Below are 17,966 nucleotides of genomic sequence, written 5' to 3' on the forward strand. Positions count from 1 at the left end.
AATTACAAATGTTTAAAAAAATACATTTTTTTTCTGGTTATAGTTTCTAAACATATTTACCAGGGGTGGTCTGGTTTGCTCATTGTATATGGAGCCTTTCTAGTAGCAGAGCAGTCTCTCAATAGGTCAGGTCTGTCCTTACTGAAAATGCTGACTGAGCTTATATAGCAGTTGTTAAAGAGACCCTGACTCCAACTTAAAAAACTGCAGGTAAAAACACAGACATTTCAAATATTTAAAATGCTTACTTGCAATTTTTCTCTTTTTCCTAAACCATTTTTTTTGTCACTTGCAATGTGCCTTTTAACTTCCTAGCAAACTTGGCTACTTCAGAAAAGCCATTTCCCCTCCCTCCTTGCATGTCATAACCTTTTTCACTCCTGACAGTGTCTAATTACTCTTTGCTGGCCAAACTCCTCTGCCCTACATAACCTTTTTTTTCTTCTCCATTGAGGGACACAGGAATTCAGATAGTCAATTATACTGCCACCTACAGGAGGATTGGACACTTGCAAACAGAAAAATTGTAAGCCAGCCCCTATGTAACTCCTCCTCTACCCAGCATGCCTTTTTTTCTTAGTGCCCTTGGAGGTTGGATGTCATTTCTCCAGCTGTGCTAAAAAAAGTCTTACTATTTTTTAGGGATGTACTCGGTACAAGTACAGATACTTTTCGAGCTCCAAGACTAGACTAGAGAAAAATTAAAAAGTTAGGAGACAGCTGTAATTTGTAAGGAGCACACGGAGCTCCTGGGATTTGTACATCTCTTTTTCAATGTATAATTTTGTTTTTATAAATATAAATAAAGGGATGCACCGATACCATTTTTGGAAGTAAAAGTACTGATACTTGCCCAAGTGCTTACAGACACAAGTAGGGATACATTTTTGTTTGTTACGTGACAGCTTTTCTAAAAGAATACAGACTAATGATTTCAGGACAGTGGTGGACCAGAGCTAAGTCCCGGCTGCAACCCTGGTAGTTCACATGAAAATGCCAAGTATCGGCACTGGAAAGTATCGGTGCATCAAGTACTATTTTTTGCTGGCCTTTCTTAATCTGATATTTTCCTTGGATCCTTTTTCCATTGACGTCAACCAAAATTCCTCACTACAACACTGCTTAATATGGTCTTTCCTCAGCGCAGCTTTGGAGGCCATACCTGGACCCCGCTGGTTTGGACATTGCAGGGCTAGCCTGGAATGTGATTTTCGGGCCCTGGCATCTGCATTGTTGCACTCTTTAGACCTGAGTGCTAGCAAAGGAGCGCTTTCCAGGCACAAAGCCATGGCACAGACCAAGTTTGACGCTCTCTCCTAAAGACTCACTATGTGAGTAAGTCCACTCAGGCTAAAGCATTGGGTGCTATCTTGCTATTTGGCAACATGATCTCTTTAAAGGAGAACTATGAGGTGAGTGCTTTTCACTCACCTCCTAGTTCTAGCCGACCTGTGACAATGAGACTGTCACAGGTCGGCTCAGTAGATCGGGAGGTGAGCGAACACATAACGGCGTTTGCTCACCTCTCGATCCTGTCACGGCTCTCTGCCATGACAGGGGAGGGGCTGGATTTCCCCTCCCCGCTCCGATCCGCCAGCGCTGATTGGCGGAACGGACAGCTGGCTCTGCCTCTAGATAGGCAGCGCCAGCTGTCAGTCCCGCAGCTGGGCAGATCCCGGCATAATTGTCGGGATCCGCTTCAGCTGCGGCGTCTCAGCATACCGCGAGCAGCAGCTCGCGGTATACTGCGGCGTCTCAGTAGCTCGCGGTATACTGAGCCTAGGGTGACGGGAGGACACTAGTTTGTGCCCTCCGGTTACCCTAAGGAGAACTATGGGGAAAAGCCTTAACCCCATAGTTCTCCTTTTAAGAAGGTATACTGATCACATTCGCTTTCCTACTCTTATTTTTCTGGTTTATTTATTTCTAAAAAGTAATGGTTTGTTGTAGCAGTGCTTACAGAATATAATTGCTACCACTATTTAAATCCCTGTAATTAATAAATAACACAAAGTGAGAAATTCTTTAGTATATCTCTGACATTTTTTTTTTTTTTAAATAAGGAATATACAACTTTTTGAAATTAAATATTGCTTTTGCTACACACACACAATTGAAATGGAAATGTTACGTGACTCTGTCCCCCTAACACTAACCATGTTGCTACAGGTAACCTCTCCATTATTCCTTTTGCTCCAGTTTTAGTAGACAAGGCTGCCAGTACTTGATTTGTGTGTCAGCTCTAAGTTGTTATGGTTGAAGAACAACATGTCTTTCAGCAACATTTCATGTCTGCTGTAAGTTTCTTATATTCCCTATAGGGAAATTTTTTGGATTTCCTAGAAGTGTGGAGAACAGCTGCCCCATTCTATGTAGTGTAGTTCTCTTGCTGTGTTTTTTACTGCTCCACTTTAATATGCAAATTCTACTGACCATTGCAAGGTTACAATAGTAAGTAAAACTTTGACTTTCCCTTGTCTGTTTGTGCAGTCGAAAATTGTATTTTTATTCCAAATATTTTTCTCACATCCTATATAGCAAATTACTTCTATAGTCTTTAAATAATTGGTGAAACTGGACACTTCTACAGTAAAAGTGTTCCTGTAATTCTGCACAGAATGTTTCCTTATGGTGGCATGGTGAGTGAGAGGGAGCAAACACAGTTGGTCCTCCATAGCAATTAATAGGAATATCCATAATGAAATCTGTGATGTTGATTTACTAAATAAAGTAATAATAAGAGCAGAGATAAAGCACAAATGTACAATTGTATCATGTGCTCACGTGTGTGCTATTGTTCTCTCCCATGTACCATAACAATCTAACCTCTATCTAGCTGATTGATGCATATGGTACAGTTGTTTGTTGAACATCCATAATGTTGCCTTAGGCCCCACATTCTTATTAAGTACACCATAGAGTATGTATGCATACATTTTCTAAAAATAACTTGACATTTTTTTTAAAAACGTGCTGGGTTCCTGAACAATAGAACACACATGCACCACGCTAAAATGCATATAATAAAACCCGTTGTGCTATGCTGTCTTATTAATGAGTTCGCTTTTATGTGAGTATTTATCATTGGAATCTCTATTCCAAACATGAGCATTTGGATTTTCATACTCTGGCTAGCGTTCGAACTTCTGAGCATATGCACGTGCTGCATAATATGGTCCCCCTCCATGTATGATTCACTGATCTTCACTAATGAGAGTTTTGTACGATCTACTTCAACTATAGCTGTGTGCAGTTTTATTCCTATATTGTATGCACATCTAAAAATCCTAGCAGCACTTGGACCCAAATACCGCTGAGAATAATCACATTTTAATCTTAGGAATGCCACGGCTTAGCTGGGTTTCATTCAGATGCTGAAGTGTACATTCTATAGCAAAGTATCCATGTTAATGTGTATATTCTGTAGCCTGTTCACAAACAAGTTATAAATCCTGCCAGCATAGGTTTTGCACATTTTAGATTTGTTTAATGTATTTGGCTTTATGTTAATATATTATTACCATTTACTAACATTGAATATGCATATCAGGCCAACGCTGAGTATTTGTAAAATGAATCTCAATTCGATTCAGATTACAAATCCAAAAATTGTTGCTGAGATCCTAATTTCAAAGACATCTATGGTAAAAATATTTGTATTAAAGTCCATTCAGCAAAGCAGGAATTCTGAAACAATTAGGCTATAATGTCGCCTACAGGAGACTTGGACACTGGTAAACAGAAACTCTTGTATCTCTAACTCCACCTCTGTCACGACTCAGTTTTATGAGCAAGCAGTACATAGGGCCATAAAAACAGAGGGGCAGGACCTGTGTCCCTGAATGGACTTCAAGAAAAAGATTTTACAGTATGAACAAAAAATCTTATTTTCCTTATCGTCTATTAAGGAAAACAGGAATTTTGAACAGCCAGGATGTTCAAAAGCAGTCTGAGGGTGGGTAACAGCCACTGATGATCTAAGATAGAACTGGTAACTGTCTGCAACCACCAGAAGTCAGAATAACTGACATACAAGGGGAAAGGGTTGCAATAAGTAACCCCTATCAGTATAGACAGGAGTGGGAGAAAACAACCCCATACTGCTGCTGCAAAACCAGAAAACAGTAGGATGAGCATACCTGTCCACAAGGACACACAGTGATGTCACTAGAACTCTACAGGGAAAATCCCCTGCAGGGCCTATGTACCTGATCCATGACATAGGAGTACAATTCTCGACGTGGAGCAAGGGGAAGGAAACTTAGCCAGAGAGCTATGAGTGATAACCTGATTAAGGACAGGAGCAGGGAACATATTTTGAGAAACTTTTCATAGAGGCTGTGAATCAGCCACAGTAGGAAGGCCTGACTCCAAATAATCTGAACCCACGAGGATCCCCGGACACATGCTATCTCCATATCTCCACCAGGGAGTGTATTTAGCATACGCTGTCTGCTGACAATTCAAGGGAACACCAAGCCCTCCACTGATTGTTTTTTTCTGCCAAGCAGGAGATAAAGCACACACAGGTGCACACATCTTTACCCACAGAATGTAGACTACAGGATGAAAAGACCCAGAAGGCAAAAAGGTGACTCTAAAGGGAACCAGCAGTTGAGAGTAAAGCTGGCCATACACCTATAGATTATCTGCAGATTTTCTATGGTCAGATGGGAAAAGTGCAACAGATTCCTCCATCTACGCTAAACTGTGTGGATGGAGAATCTCCCACTGGGCCAAGCTTCAGTATCTTGTTAGTCGGCCCCACTGGGCTCTCAAAATACCTGAACAATGCCTGCATTCAATCAGGTATTTTGAGAGCCAGCAGGGCCGACTAGCAAGATACTGAAGCTTGGCACAGTGGGAGATTCCTCCATCCACACAGTTTAGCATAGATGGAGGAATCTGTTGCTCTTTTTCCATCTGACCATAGAACATCTGCAGATAATCTATAGGTGTATGGCCAGCTTTACATACTCAATATTGTATGGTGTAGGGACCAGGTCACTTGCCTTGTCACAGGGAAAATTTTGAAGGTCTGACAGCCCATGATGTCCAATGGATTCCAGGTCAAAGGACCTACTCACAGTGGGACTTCCTGAAGAAGCAGGCATTCACTTCTCTGGGGAAGTGGACATGACTCCCAGACATGAGAACAGAACTGAGAAAGGAGCCCTCTGTGATGGTGGGGACGACATGCCCTCTGCAAGTAATTACCCTGAGAACTAAAGGTTTAAAATAAGCATCTAAAAGCCAAGGAGGCACAATACCTGTGGACCCATCTGGTTGTGCAGACAGCCCCCCACTTGTAGAAATTGGGATGCACTTTCATACTAAAGGCTTACCAAGGGGTTAGCAGATCTCTGACTTCTAGATGTATGGTCTGAGAAGGAGTTGGACTTGGAGAGATTGCAAGTACTCACTGCTAAGGCAGAAGAGGTAGAGGGACATGACAATTCTGACCTTTCCACAGTTCTCCTGTGCTCTGGTAGGAGCATACCTTTGCCACTTGGAGCATTGCTAAGATGAGGTAGATGAGGGCACTTGTGAGAAGGATTGAGGCAGGGTGCCATGTTTTCAGGAAGCCATGTATAGCACAATGCTGGCCCTTCCCACTAGCCATGATCGACCTGCATTACATAGAGAAACACAGAAACCCAGTGATGACATCACTGGGTGTGCCGCCACAACAGCCAGTCTTTTGTCTATTGCGCTTGTTATGTTCTCTTGTTCCCCCTTCTGTTTTGTGCTAGTTAATACAGTCCCTAGCTAGATACTCTCTGCCTCTCACTCTACTGCTCAGTTTAGTTTTACTTTCCATGGAGAAACAGGGCTTAGGGAGGTCATTGTCTTTTTACACTTCAAAATACTGGAAAAACATCCTTTGTACTGGACTTAACTGAAGTGAAAGTGCTTTGGATTCAACTTCTGTGTCTTATTGAAGACAAGTTAAGCTGCTTGTGATTGTGCAAATCATCAAGTAGCCATACTGTCTGCACAGACCTCTAAGGGTTATGTCTTTGCATTTACTGGCATTTGAAACAGAGCACTGGGTCTAAAAAAAGGTATATAATGAAAACGGAGACATTTTTAAAACTTACATTAGCATTTTTATGATGGGAAATGGGGGAACCAGGGAAACAAAATATACGCAGATTAAACTTCTGCTTTTAGTTCATTGACTTTAACACACTCATTTTAGTGACGTCTAAACATGTTTTCATCCCGGCCAGCTGTTTTGAAGTAACCTTAAAGATAAATGGCACCAAACTGTAAATTTTTATTACAAAACTTCCAATATACGCCTGTGCACTTGCAAAATAGACTGCAACAGTATTGATGTTTATTTTCTGTATTATATTTTGAAAAGAATTGTGCCTCAAAGGTATATAATGAAAACGGAGACATTTTTAAAAATTACATTAGCATTTTTATGATGGGAAATGGGGGAACCAGGGAAACAAAATATACGCAGATTAAACTTCTGCTTTTAGTTCATTGACTTTAACACACTCATTTTAGTGACGTCTAAACATGTTTTCATCCCGGCCAGCTGTTTTGAAGTAACCTTAAAGATAAATGGCACCAAACTGTAAATTTTTATTACAAAACTTCCAATATACGCCTGTGCACTTGCAAAATAAACTGCAACAGTATTGATGTTTATTTTCAGTATTATATTTTGAAAAGAATTGTGCCTCAGACCTTTTTTCATTTTACAAATCACTTTACCAGAGTAATGGGGCAGGCGCTCTTTGATTATTTTCCTTAGTCTGGTTTCCATGGATATATTCAGTCATCCACAAAATGTACTATCTCATGGTAGAGCAAAACACTTTACAACTTAACCATTTTGACATTAGAGATATCAGCTAGACCCTTATGAAGGAATTTGTTTATTTGTGTAGGATCTGCATTTTCAGTAGATCTGTTTTAGGTGTCCCATTGCTGGTAAACAGCTAAATACACAGTGGAAATACATGTATGGGACCTGCTTTACCTTACAAAGGATTTGATCCTTTCTAGGTAGACATAAGATTTACACAACCTTACCAGACTGCAGAGCCAGGCTGGTGACCTGACTTTTCTTTGCAGCAGTTAAAAGATAAAGCTAGGTCACCTTCCAGTCTCCATCTTGTTACTTTGATGGAGCAACAGCAGACTGACCTCTCCTATCAGTGCATGTGCATGCATCATGTCTGAATGTCTGCTAGTGCTGACCCTCCTCTGTACATGGAATTATCAGGTCAAATTCAGGTTTTTCAGGGCTTGTTCACACCAAATCCGGACCAGAGTTTCTGCATATGCAGTGCAGTTCATTTTGCTGCGTTTTTGCCGCATTCCAGGCCGTTAAAAAAATATGGGGGGGGCTCTGGAACTGAACGCTGTGGTGTGAACTAGAGCCCAAAATACCATTGGAATACATTGGATGCATTTTTGTTGCGTTCTGTAACTGTCTGTTCTGCATCTGCTCCGCACTTGGTGTGAACTAGCCCTAAGTAATTGTCTTTAAATATCATGATTTTGATGAATAAATAACTGCATGATTGATGTTTTCTTTATGTCTGCTGGAGATAAGCTTTAATATTACTCCAGCCCACGAACTGTGTCAGCTCCCACAGTTCTGAGGATTTTTAAAGAAAAACCCAAGCCAAATCTCTGTTTTTGTTTTTATATGGAGGGAGGAAAGGTTAAATCCTCTTTCGCGTTTTTAATGCACTACCCATTGGATCACCAAGGAAGATTTAATTAAAATCAGAAAATATAAAAAAGGACACATTTTTTGACACAGACAGGGACACATGCAAGAACATACTTGGTTTAAAGCCCAATTCCAGGCTCATTCCCTCCCCCACTTACCTGTTTCTGATGTCATCAGGCTGGTCATGTACAGAATTCTCTTCCTGTTTTCCTCTTTTCCAACACTAGGCGGTCATAAATGATGCATTGAGCTCTCTGCATCATTGTATGTGAGTGCAGGGCATCATGGTGACCTAGTCTTCTAGGTTTCTAGTAGCAGAAAGGAATTACAGGAAAGAAGAGGAGTTAAGTACTGGAGCTAGTGCTGCTTTTTACTACACATTTTAGCTTAGAGCTGGACTTAGGTGTTTGGGGTTAGATAAACTTTGGGGGCTTTTAGTTGGTTTTCAAATATAAAGTTTATCATGACGATGCATCTGCAATATCAAGGAATGGTCTTTACCAAATGCAGCCCCATTGGGATCCTGGCCCTGCTGCTGTTTACATCTGCTTGGCAGACCACCAGACCTTTCATATATCAAAGAACACAAGGGGTGCAATTACATCTGAGTGATCAGGCTGTAGTACTAGTTTTGTACTGAAACTGGATGCAATTTTTTTTTAAATTGTTCTACATTGCCAATTGAAGGAATGATGAGCTCCATTCACATTTTTGCTCTCCGTAGAAAACCCTTTAAATTGTTTAGAGAAGTATGCTGGGATTGCTATTCACCACTTTAAAATGCATTTCGCACATGATGTGATAAGAGTTTCTGATAGCACAGCAAGTTGGTTTAAAACCATCATTCCTGTAAGACTGTATAGTGATAAATCTGTAGGCTGTGCTTTACATGCAAAAACAGCTCTTTATGCTATGCATATTTCCATTCATCTTTTCTGTATTTATAATGGGCAATCTGTACATTGTCTACTTACTTAAAAGCTTTACTGATGAAAATAAATACCTGTGTAATACATTCCATCTATTACTTCTTGTCATGCTCAGTGCTGACAATTCAGGATTTTAACTGGAATAAGTTGTTTGATGTGAAGAGATAGGGCTTTGTAGAGTCCTGGAGTCCTGTGTACTCTAATGAGGGCCTTGAGGTTGGCTTTCATGGTTTGCTGAAAGTACAGTTGTAAATGTGTATGCGTGTGCAGTGGACGGAAGCCTGTGTGTCAGCTTGACACTCTGGATCTTTGTACAATGGTCCCATTCACCATACATGACATTTTAACCCTCTGCTACTAAAGCATGAAGTTTTGTTGAAATTAAGGAATTTGCTACATTGAAACTGATGTATGAAAAGCTTCACAGCTTACCCGTTATGTTCCTAATGAGGAACAATGCAGGGCATGGCAGGCCACTGGTTAAATACTTACTAATTAGCAGATCTGACATTTCCAAACATGAACTATGAGGCTAAAGTGTTCATTGTAAAATCAAGTTGAAGTCAAGTTCAAAGAGCCCATTAGTGGATCAAAATGTACATATTTGGTGTTAAACGAGTACTTAAAATGATATAAGTGTTCATCTTTTTTCTGAACCGTAGTAGGTGTAGTCCTAGGTAGACATAGAGCCATGTTCCATTAGTGTTCCTACCACTGGCGGGAACTCACTAGCAACAGGATCGCTAAAGACTTAACTCGCCTGTTTCTACTGCATTGCTCTCTTACTGGCTAAAATAGAATGTGGCTTGTTGGCAATGGAGGAGCAACATCTCACTGGTTTGGCATGTGAGGGACTGATGTGGTAGGTGCAGGTAAGTGTCTTGTCCTATTTGCTTTTTTAGTGATCCTGTTGCTGGTGAGTTTCTGCCAGCAAAAGATTCCTAGAGTGACATGGCCCATAATAGCGCCCTTTACACTGAATTTAACCCACTGTTTAATTTGGGTTTTACAGGTGTTCCTTAGAAGAAAACTGTGCTGGGAAGTATGGAGAATATTGTTGCAGTTCATTCCTTTTTAAGATACTAGGTCCTGCTGAATCAATGACTTTGAGTCACTGACCTGGAGAGTCCTGCAGATAAAGAGTCCAGACTTTACTCCATATAAGGCACCAGATCTGTCAAAGTATAACTAAAGCAGTAAAAAAAAAAAAAAAAAGTACAGAATGGATAGAACCCCTGTTAGGTTTTTATTATCTTTTTGTTTTATATAAGAGATTGTGTATCACTTCTTATCCCGTAGATAGAATGGAATGTTAGAGGAGAGCTCTCCAAAGTGTGGCAAATCCCCTCTTAGTGGATAATGGGTCTAGTGTCCCAATTGGAAGATATCCCTTCTTTTCCTGTTCTCTTGACAACTCTGAATTTTCAATTTTCCTTCACTTTCAATTCCAGTTCACAATCCAAAAATGAAGAAAAAAGATTTTAGCTTTAATTACACTTTAGGGTAGCAATAGACATTAGATGGTTAGCGTTGCTGATTTTAGTATAACTGTGATATTAGTATGTCCATTATTGGCCACTTGTGTATGTTTATGCATGGAACAGACATCCCTGGCTGTGGCCTCATCCCTGATTGATAATAGCATACAACTATTTCCCAATGTGACTGTAACTCACTAGATCAGGCAACAATCATGTTATGTCTATGGGGTAACTCATTGCTGCACGGTACATACAGTGCCTTATGAATATCTGTTATTGATGTCAGAGCAGCTGTGCCAGTGTGTGCAGCTCTTCACGGGGTTGGAAAATACATGTCCTAATCTTGTTTCATTATGTTTGTTTACAGGTCACGTTGCATTTGACCCCGATCCCAACAATCCCAGTTCATCAGAAACCTCTGGTGTTCATCTTAAACTCCCCACAGCCTGTGACGTGGGAGCTGAAGACTGAGAGGCTAGCAGCAAATGTTCCAAGATTCTTCTTTGTGAGTATAGTATATGAGTGGTTAAGCAATGAGTAGACATGGTATGCAGCTGCATATGGAATAAATATGTAAGGTTGTTTCATCTTGTCACTGTAACAGAAATACTATGTTAAGGTTGTAGAAAACATGGAAGTACCAAACTGTTTAGCTGTACCCTGAAAAGTGCACTCCAGTAACAACTGAAGATTAAACCTCAAAATGCATACATGGAGTGCAAGGAATGCAGCCCACTTCCTGAGTAGTTTAGGTTTTCATTCAGTGTTTGCCACATTGAACCATTCTACCCTATTCCCAAATGTCTATAAATTGTGATCCTGGAACGTACCTGCTAATTAATTTAGAGCAGCCTTTCTCAACCAGGGTGCCTTGGCACCCCAGGGTGCCTTCTGGCTTTGGTAGGGATGTCTTCAATTTGTTTAAAGGGGGCACTCTGATGTTAAAGGGGCTTGTGGTGTGAAAGAGCAGACTCTGATGCGAAGGCCTGGGGTCCCCCCTTAAAATCCATACCAGACCTCTGTCTAGGATGAGTATTTGGTATTGTTTTTTGTTTGGATGGTACTGTAATTGAAAAAAGGCTGAGAAATGCTGTGCTAGAGTACCCTCCTTGTTGCCTTTACACCAGAATATTTAATGTTCAAAGAGGCAGTACTAAGAGACCTCTTAAAGCAACCAATCAGTTTTTAATCTGTCTATAAAATTTGGTGATCCTGGAATGTACCAGCTAATCATACTGAAACACCATCTTTGCTGCTTCTCATGTGTAGAAAGTCTGATATAAAAAGTGCCATTGCAATGAAGTTCCTGAAAGCAACTATGTTTAAATTTAACTTTTGAAATTTGCATGTGATTGGTGATGTTCAAATTGCTGAAATTGTAATTCTGTGTGGTCCCGCCAGCATCACTCCACTTGACAAAAGTCGATTTTTCAATTAACATTTGACGAAGGAGTAGGGAGGAAAATTGTCATTCGAACAGTGACTGCAAGCATTGTAGTCATTGTTCTGGTATTCTGACAGCTCTGTGTTCCGGCTGTCAGAATACAAAAGCCCAGCAGGGGAGATTCCCCCATTCACACTGAGAAATGATGACTTGTGCATGGCAAGCTAAAGATGTAAATGCTACCCACAGACCTCCGATACCATGCGGTTTAGCTTTGTGCCAGGCAGTGTTTACAACCTGTCTGCTGTAGTGTGCAGACATGGCTCTGGGAGTATAGAGAATAATGGGAAAACTGTCTACCAGCCCAGGTATACATCGCCTGGTGCTGCGGAGAGAGGGTACAGCTGTACTTTTACAATGAAACTCAGGAGCAACCCCTCATTATAATTACACATAGTAGCTGAAATGTTCCAAATACTGACATCCATCGCTGCACCTTTCTCATATAAACACAACATCATGTAAATGTGAAGTCAGTTTTGGGAATAGTTGAAATATCCTGTGTAGATATTTTAATAAACAATTCTACCAAATGCTGAAAATTCATATACAAAGTGGCGCCCTTGGAATGAGAGAAGTATATGCGGAGGGGGTTGTTGATTGCCGTCATCAGCACTAGCAGTGCACAAGCAGCCTAGCTAGATGAAAGCACTTTTATGAGAGAGACATCTACAGGGAGTTGTAGGGAATACATCCTAGGAAGCTGTGCATAGATTACAAATGTGTGTACATGCCTTACAAAAATGACTATTTATAGTACGTAAATCCTTACCTTAAGAAAATGGAGTAAAGAAGTAGAAATTTAGGTTTGAAAATTTAAAATCAGAAGGCTAAACATATTTCTTCTAATCCTCTTGTATGAGGTTGTATTGTATCTGTACTCTCTTCATATATTTTGTAAAGCGCTGCCCAAACTGCACAAACTGTTGATACTATATAAATTCTGTATAAAAATAATGATAATAATAATCATACACTGCCTGGCCAAAAAAAGAAAACCCCATAGATTTCAGGCAGTGTTTTGATCTGGGGTTGCTTCAGTTGGTCAGGTGTAGGTTCAGCAAGGTTGCGTCCCCAAAAAATGAGGTCAGCTGCCTACCTGAATATACTAAATGACCAGGTTTTTCCATCAATGGATTTTTCTTCCCTGATGGCACAGATATATTCCAAAATGACAATGCCAGGATTCATCGGGCTCAAATTATTAAAGAATGGTTCGAGGAGCATGAGACATAATTTTCACACATGGATTGGTCTCCACATAGTCCAGACCTTAACCCCACTGAGAATCTTTGGGATGTGCTGGAGAAGACTTTACACAGTAGTCTGACTCTCCCATCATCACTATCAGATCGTGAAATATTAAAGCAACCCTAGATGGAAATAAATGTTGTGACATTGTATAAGCTTATGGAAATGATGCCACGGTGAATGCGTGCTGTAACTAATGCTAAAGGCGGTCCAACAAAATATTAGAGTGTGTGACTGTTTTTTGGCCATGCAGTGTATATTTAAAATAGAACTTCACCTCTCTTAAAAATAAAAAGAAATAATCATCTCTTTTACTGTTGTGGATAATATCGGACAAGGATATCCCAGGAGGTGACAGAAGCAGAGCTAAAGTAATTCTCGCCTAGGCGAGAATGGAAACAGGGTGGAGCAAAGAAAAAAAGTAAACAAGTGAAAAAATTGTTTTAGTGAAATGAAGGAGGAGGGATAACAAAGAAGTAAAATTTAATTCGCTTTTAGTGACTGCTTCTTTCCTCCAAAGAATGCCGCCATGCTCTGAATTTTAAGGTTTAGTTAGAGTCCCTCCCTGATTACACATAACAGATGAAATGCATTTTGTGTAGACTGAGCAAAATTCCTCTGCATTAGTCATATGAATTGTCAGACAATAGAAAGAGCAAAGTTCCCATGTGTTTTTATAGGAAAACCATGACTTTGAGTGGAGAAAAATGCTCTATGAGACTTTAAAGTTAGAGTTGTTGTAAGATTTTTAGATGTACATGAAAAAGAGATCCAGTCAGTGTAAGTAATCCCATTACTGTCTATCATTGAAAAAAACAAAAACCCTATCTTGCTTTTCAGTGGTAATTCATGGTTTTGCTTTACTGCTCCTTCTAATAATCAGTGTCTATCAGTTAGCTGACTCCGGGGCCGTAGCTAGGGCGAGGTGACTGAGAGAGCCGCTCAACCAGGATCTGACAGCCGGCAGCTCTCTCTCTCCACCGCTCGGCCATCCTGAAGTGACAGCTCCCTCCTCTGCCCTGCACCCTGCCGGCTTCAGCGCTTTACTTCTCCTCGGATCCCTGCTGCCTCTGCCCATACAGGCGGGGGAGAGCTGCAGGGATTCGAGAAGAAGCTGCAGGCTGTGCATGGCCGTGCGGTTTAGGATGGAGAGTGGAGGATCAGTAAATATCAGTGATATTTACCGATCCTCTTTGTGCAAAACAAAACACTGGAGTGATCAGGTGATCACTCCATTGTTTGTAAACAACTGGGGATACATAGTATTATGTGTCCCCAGTTGTGAATGAACAGGAAATGCTTTACATCACTTCCTGTTCATTAATGAGTTTCTGAATGGGTAGTAACACTCAGTACAGAGGCTTCTCCCCATTCACAAACTGGTTGATAGTAAATATTTTCTGAATGAATGGGACTTTCCATTCAGTTAGAACAGAAGCTGCAGAAATATGTATCCTCAATTTCTTTTTCTATTGTAAAAGGAAAATGTCAGGGGGATGTTTGGACCACTGATATTTCACCGAAGTCCCCCCAACAGCAAAAAAAATGAAAATAATAAAATAAATATCCTGGAGGCGGGGCGCAGGATGTCACATGACGCAGCGCGTGCTCGGCGTTGGGTGACGTCACACACCTGTTGCGGGGGCACATTTATTTGTTCTTGCCTCGGACGCAAAAGTAGCTAGCTACGGCTCTGGCTGACTCATTAAAAACAACGCACTATTTATGTAGCTCATACTTTTATCAACAGCAGTTAGGCAGGGTCTAATCTGTTCTGCTCTACATGAAATATCCAAAAAGGAAAGGGAGAGTTGCAGAAATGTCAAAAGTCACATAAAAAGGTATACACTGCAATAATAACCCAAAACACCTGTCCACTAATAAACACTATGTAGGATTGATAAAGCATAAACATAGTAATTACTTTTTTTAAATGAAACCTTTTAGTTTTCATCACATACCTTATTTCAAACCCAGTAATGTCACTTGGTCTATGTGTTGTCCCAAGCAAGCTAGGCAGATTCTGCCTGTTGTGTGGGTGGGTGAGGGGGAAATGTAGTGAAATGTATTATAACAAAATACCACATTATGGCCACTAGATGGAGATGAAGAGCGTAGACAAAAAGTGTTTATTTCCTATGCCCATCAGCTCCATCTAGTGGCCATAATGTGGTATTTTGTTATAATACATTACACTTGAAAAGATAATATACTAAAAACATTTGTTTTTTCCTCTATTGCCCAGACTAAACGTTCACAGAGTTTCATAGGACAAATAGTTTTGCGGATCGTTTATAAATACACCCCTTAGTGTGTTACTTGCAGTTTACTGTCTCCTAATCAAAATTTTTATTTATTGCATTACATTTGGTTTTCACAGCTGCTGTACATGAATTTTGTCAGTTATATTTCTGCTAGCTTATACCCCTATTAAACATGAAAGATATCCAGTTACATCTAGTTTACTGCTGGATTATGCAGCTCCAAAAGCTGAATTATATTAATTGCTTTTCTCATGGAGTTTTACAGCTATCAAACATGAATTATATTAATGGATTTGACTAAGGATTACACCTACTATGTATGAATTATAATACTCCTTGTTTGCACAGCTCCTCAAGGTGAATTATATTAATTGCATTACTTCAGGCTTATACTTACTAAACAGGAATTGTATTACTACAGGAAAGATTTGGTCACTGTATCTTTCAAGGCAACAGGAATTGCATGTCATTCTTTATTACAGAACATAGGATTATGAGACAAGGTCTTGCTCTGTCGGATATTAAAGACTTCTTAATTAAGGTGAAGGGGATTTTCATTATGTAAAAGTTGGCAGCTGAGTGAATATTTTAATTAAATATCTATCTTAACTCCCTGGTGATGACATTGAGGCTCAGAGTTCAGCACTCGGGAGTATTGGTCAGAGCAATGCGTGTTTTACTCATAAACCTTTCAATATAATTCCAACGTATTAGCTAGTATGTATCTCCAGAAAAGTCAAGGATTTATGAGAGCAGCTCATATACTCGTCACGTTTCTTTTATTTGACATTACCTTGCAAATGGTATCCCTGACATTTCTCCCAGTTAGCCTCTGTGTAAAGCAATCTACAAACATATAGTTTGTTACAAGTTGCAGGCATGAGCAAGGGACTACAGGTGTCTGTGCACCCTCCTATTCCCAATAACAGATGTACAAAACCATAACAGTTTTTCACTTTGCTAAATCAAATCTAAAGGACTGGTGTTAAGAAAACAGTGGATCGTCATATTTTACTGGGATATGTATAGGGGCTGATTTATAATGCATTTGCCAAGTGTATAGCTGAGTGAACACTGTTTGCAGTGCATTACTGCCACTAGATGGAGACGAGAAGCATGGGAAATTCTTTATCAGATTCATCCATGCATATTTTCTGGAGGGTCCTTAAAGATAGGCTGTATGAGGCCACATGATTTCTAATGGCGTCCCTGCCAATGAGTTTGGCAAGGGATTTAAAAAGATTACCAACTTATTTAAAATGAACCATTCCACTGTAAGGAAAATAATCAATGTATAAAATAATCTAAAGTGGAGTTCAAACAACGGCTAATTTGTTCAGGATTGGAAGCCCAGCAAATTCAGCCCAAGAGCTGACTGTTTGATGCTCAAAGAAGTCTCCAAAGAAGAATCTCAAAATGTAATTGAGGCATCTGTGGGTAACTCTTGTGACAGTCAGTGTCTAAGTTCATGCATCTACAATCAGAGAGAGATTGCACTAACTCAATCTGCCTATGAGGTGTGCCAGGATAAATCCTTTGCTGTCCAAAAAGAACACTTGAACAAGACTACAGTTTGCCATTCAACATGTAGCCAAAAACAAGGCCTTTTGAAACAATATGCTGTGGACTGATGAATAAAGATAGAGTTGCTTGTAGCAGAAGATGTGTACACAAACTGAAGACAGCATTTCAGAAAAACAACTTCATACCAACTGTGAATCATGGTGGTAGAAATGTTATGCTTTAGGGTTGTATTGCTGCTTTAGGTCTTTGGCAGCTTGCAGTCATCACATCAACCATTTATTCTCCTAATATGAAAGAGTGCTTGATGAGAATGTGAGGCAACTAGTCCAAAAGTTTAAATTTTAACAGGAAGTTAGAGTCGCAACACTATAACACTTGCCAATCCACCAAAGAATTGCTCAAAAAGAAGAAATGGAGGGTTATAGTTAAATTTTTTTGCCGAGTAAAAAAAAAAAAAAAGGGGGGGGGGGGGGGGGGGGGGGAAAGATAAGAAATGTGCATTTCATGCAAAAAAGAAATGAAGACACACCTTGCACCTATGTCCTATGCCTACAAGAAGCCATTTCTGCTAAAGGGGGCAATACCAGCTGATGCCAAGGGTGTACTTACAAATGTACACTATTACATCTATTGATATTTTTGTTAAATTAATAATTAAGAAGGCACATCTGCCATGTGTTTTTAATCAAATATGTTACCCTTATCTGTAGTCATCTGTAGTCATTGTTTGAATAAGGATCTAACAGTTTCCTGGTCACATGCAGTATGCTGACAAAGTCACCGGTTTTGGGGTGTATACTAACTTTTTAACATATTTTTTTATACATTTTTTATGTATATTTTCATTAATGATAGGTGTAGCAGGGTTGGTAATATTCTACTCCTATTCATGCATTGGTTATATTAAGTAAAGAGGAAAATTACAGACTTCATCCAAGTGTTGCCTAACAAAGAAATTGTGTTTTGGTATTGTAAAGTTCTAAAACAGTTTATATTTTAAACTAAGAAGTAAAAAAAAAAAAAAAGGAAGGAGAAGGGATTGAGGCTTCCAATAAATCTGCTTGTAAATTCCTGTGGTAGTAGAAAATAATAGGATTCCAAAGCAGAGACATTGCACTCCACCCGTTCTCCCAAATGAATTGGAATACAGTGGATTGTAGGGATGTGAGCTATCCCAAGCTGCACAGCTCAATGTGGCTTGGTTTTCTAATATGAGTTAATAACAATCATTCTTCGATGTGAATTACATTGTCGGCAGGCCACATGCGGATCTTGATCTGCTAGACAGGCACCGGCTAGAAATAAGCAGTACACATTGGTTTGGCGTAATTTTAACTCCATCACAAAACAGTTATTAATATATATATAGAT

The 17,966-nt window shown here is 39.8% G+C and overlaps 1 protein-coding gene across 1 annotated transcript in view; it reads left to right on the forward strand.

Annotated features, from left to right (window-relative positions):
- The window catches only part of TGFBR3 (transforming growth factor beta receptor 3), a 186,226-nt gene that overhangs the window by 88,272 nt on the left and 79,988 nt on the right, over nucleotides 1-17,966 (forward strand). The window contains exon 4 of the mRNA XM_018565083.1: nucleotides 10,480-10,617. Coding sequence (XP_018420585.1) covers nucleotides 10,480-10,617 — 138 coding nt within the window. The remainder of the gene's footprint in view (nucleotides 1-10,479; nucleotides 10,618-17,966) is intronic.

The sequence above is a fragment of the Nanorana parkeri genome, unplaced genomic scaffold, assembly GCF_000935625.1.
Source record: "Nanorana parkeri isolate BGI_ZX_2015 unplaced genomic scaffold, ASM93562v1 scaffold811, whole genome shotgun sequence".
Taxonomy (NCBI): domain Eukaryota; kingdom Metazoa; phylum Chordata; class Amphibia; order Anura; family Dicroglossidae; genus Nanorana; species Nanorana parkeri.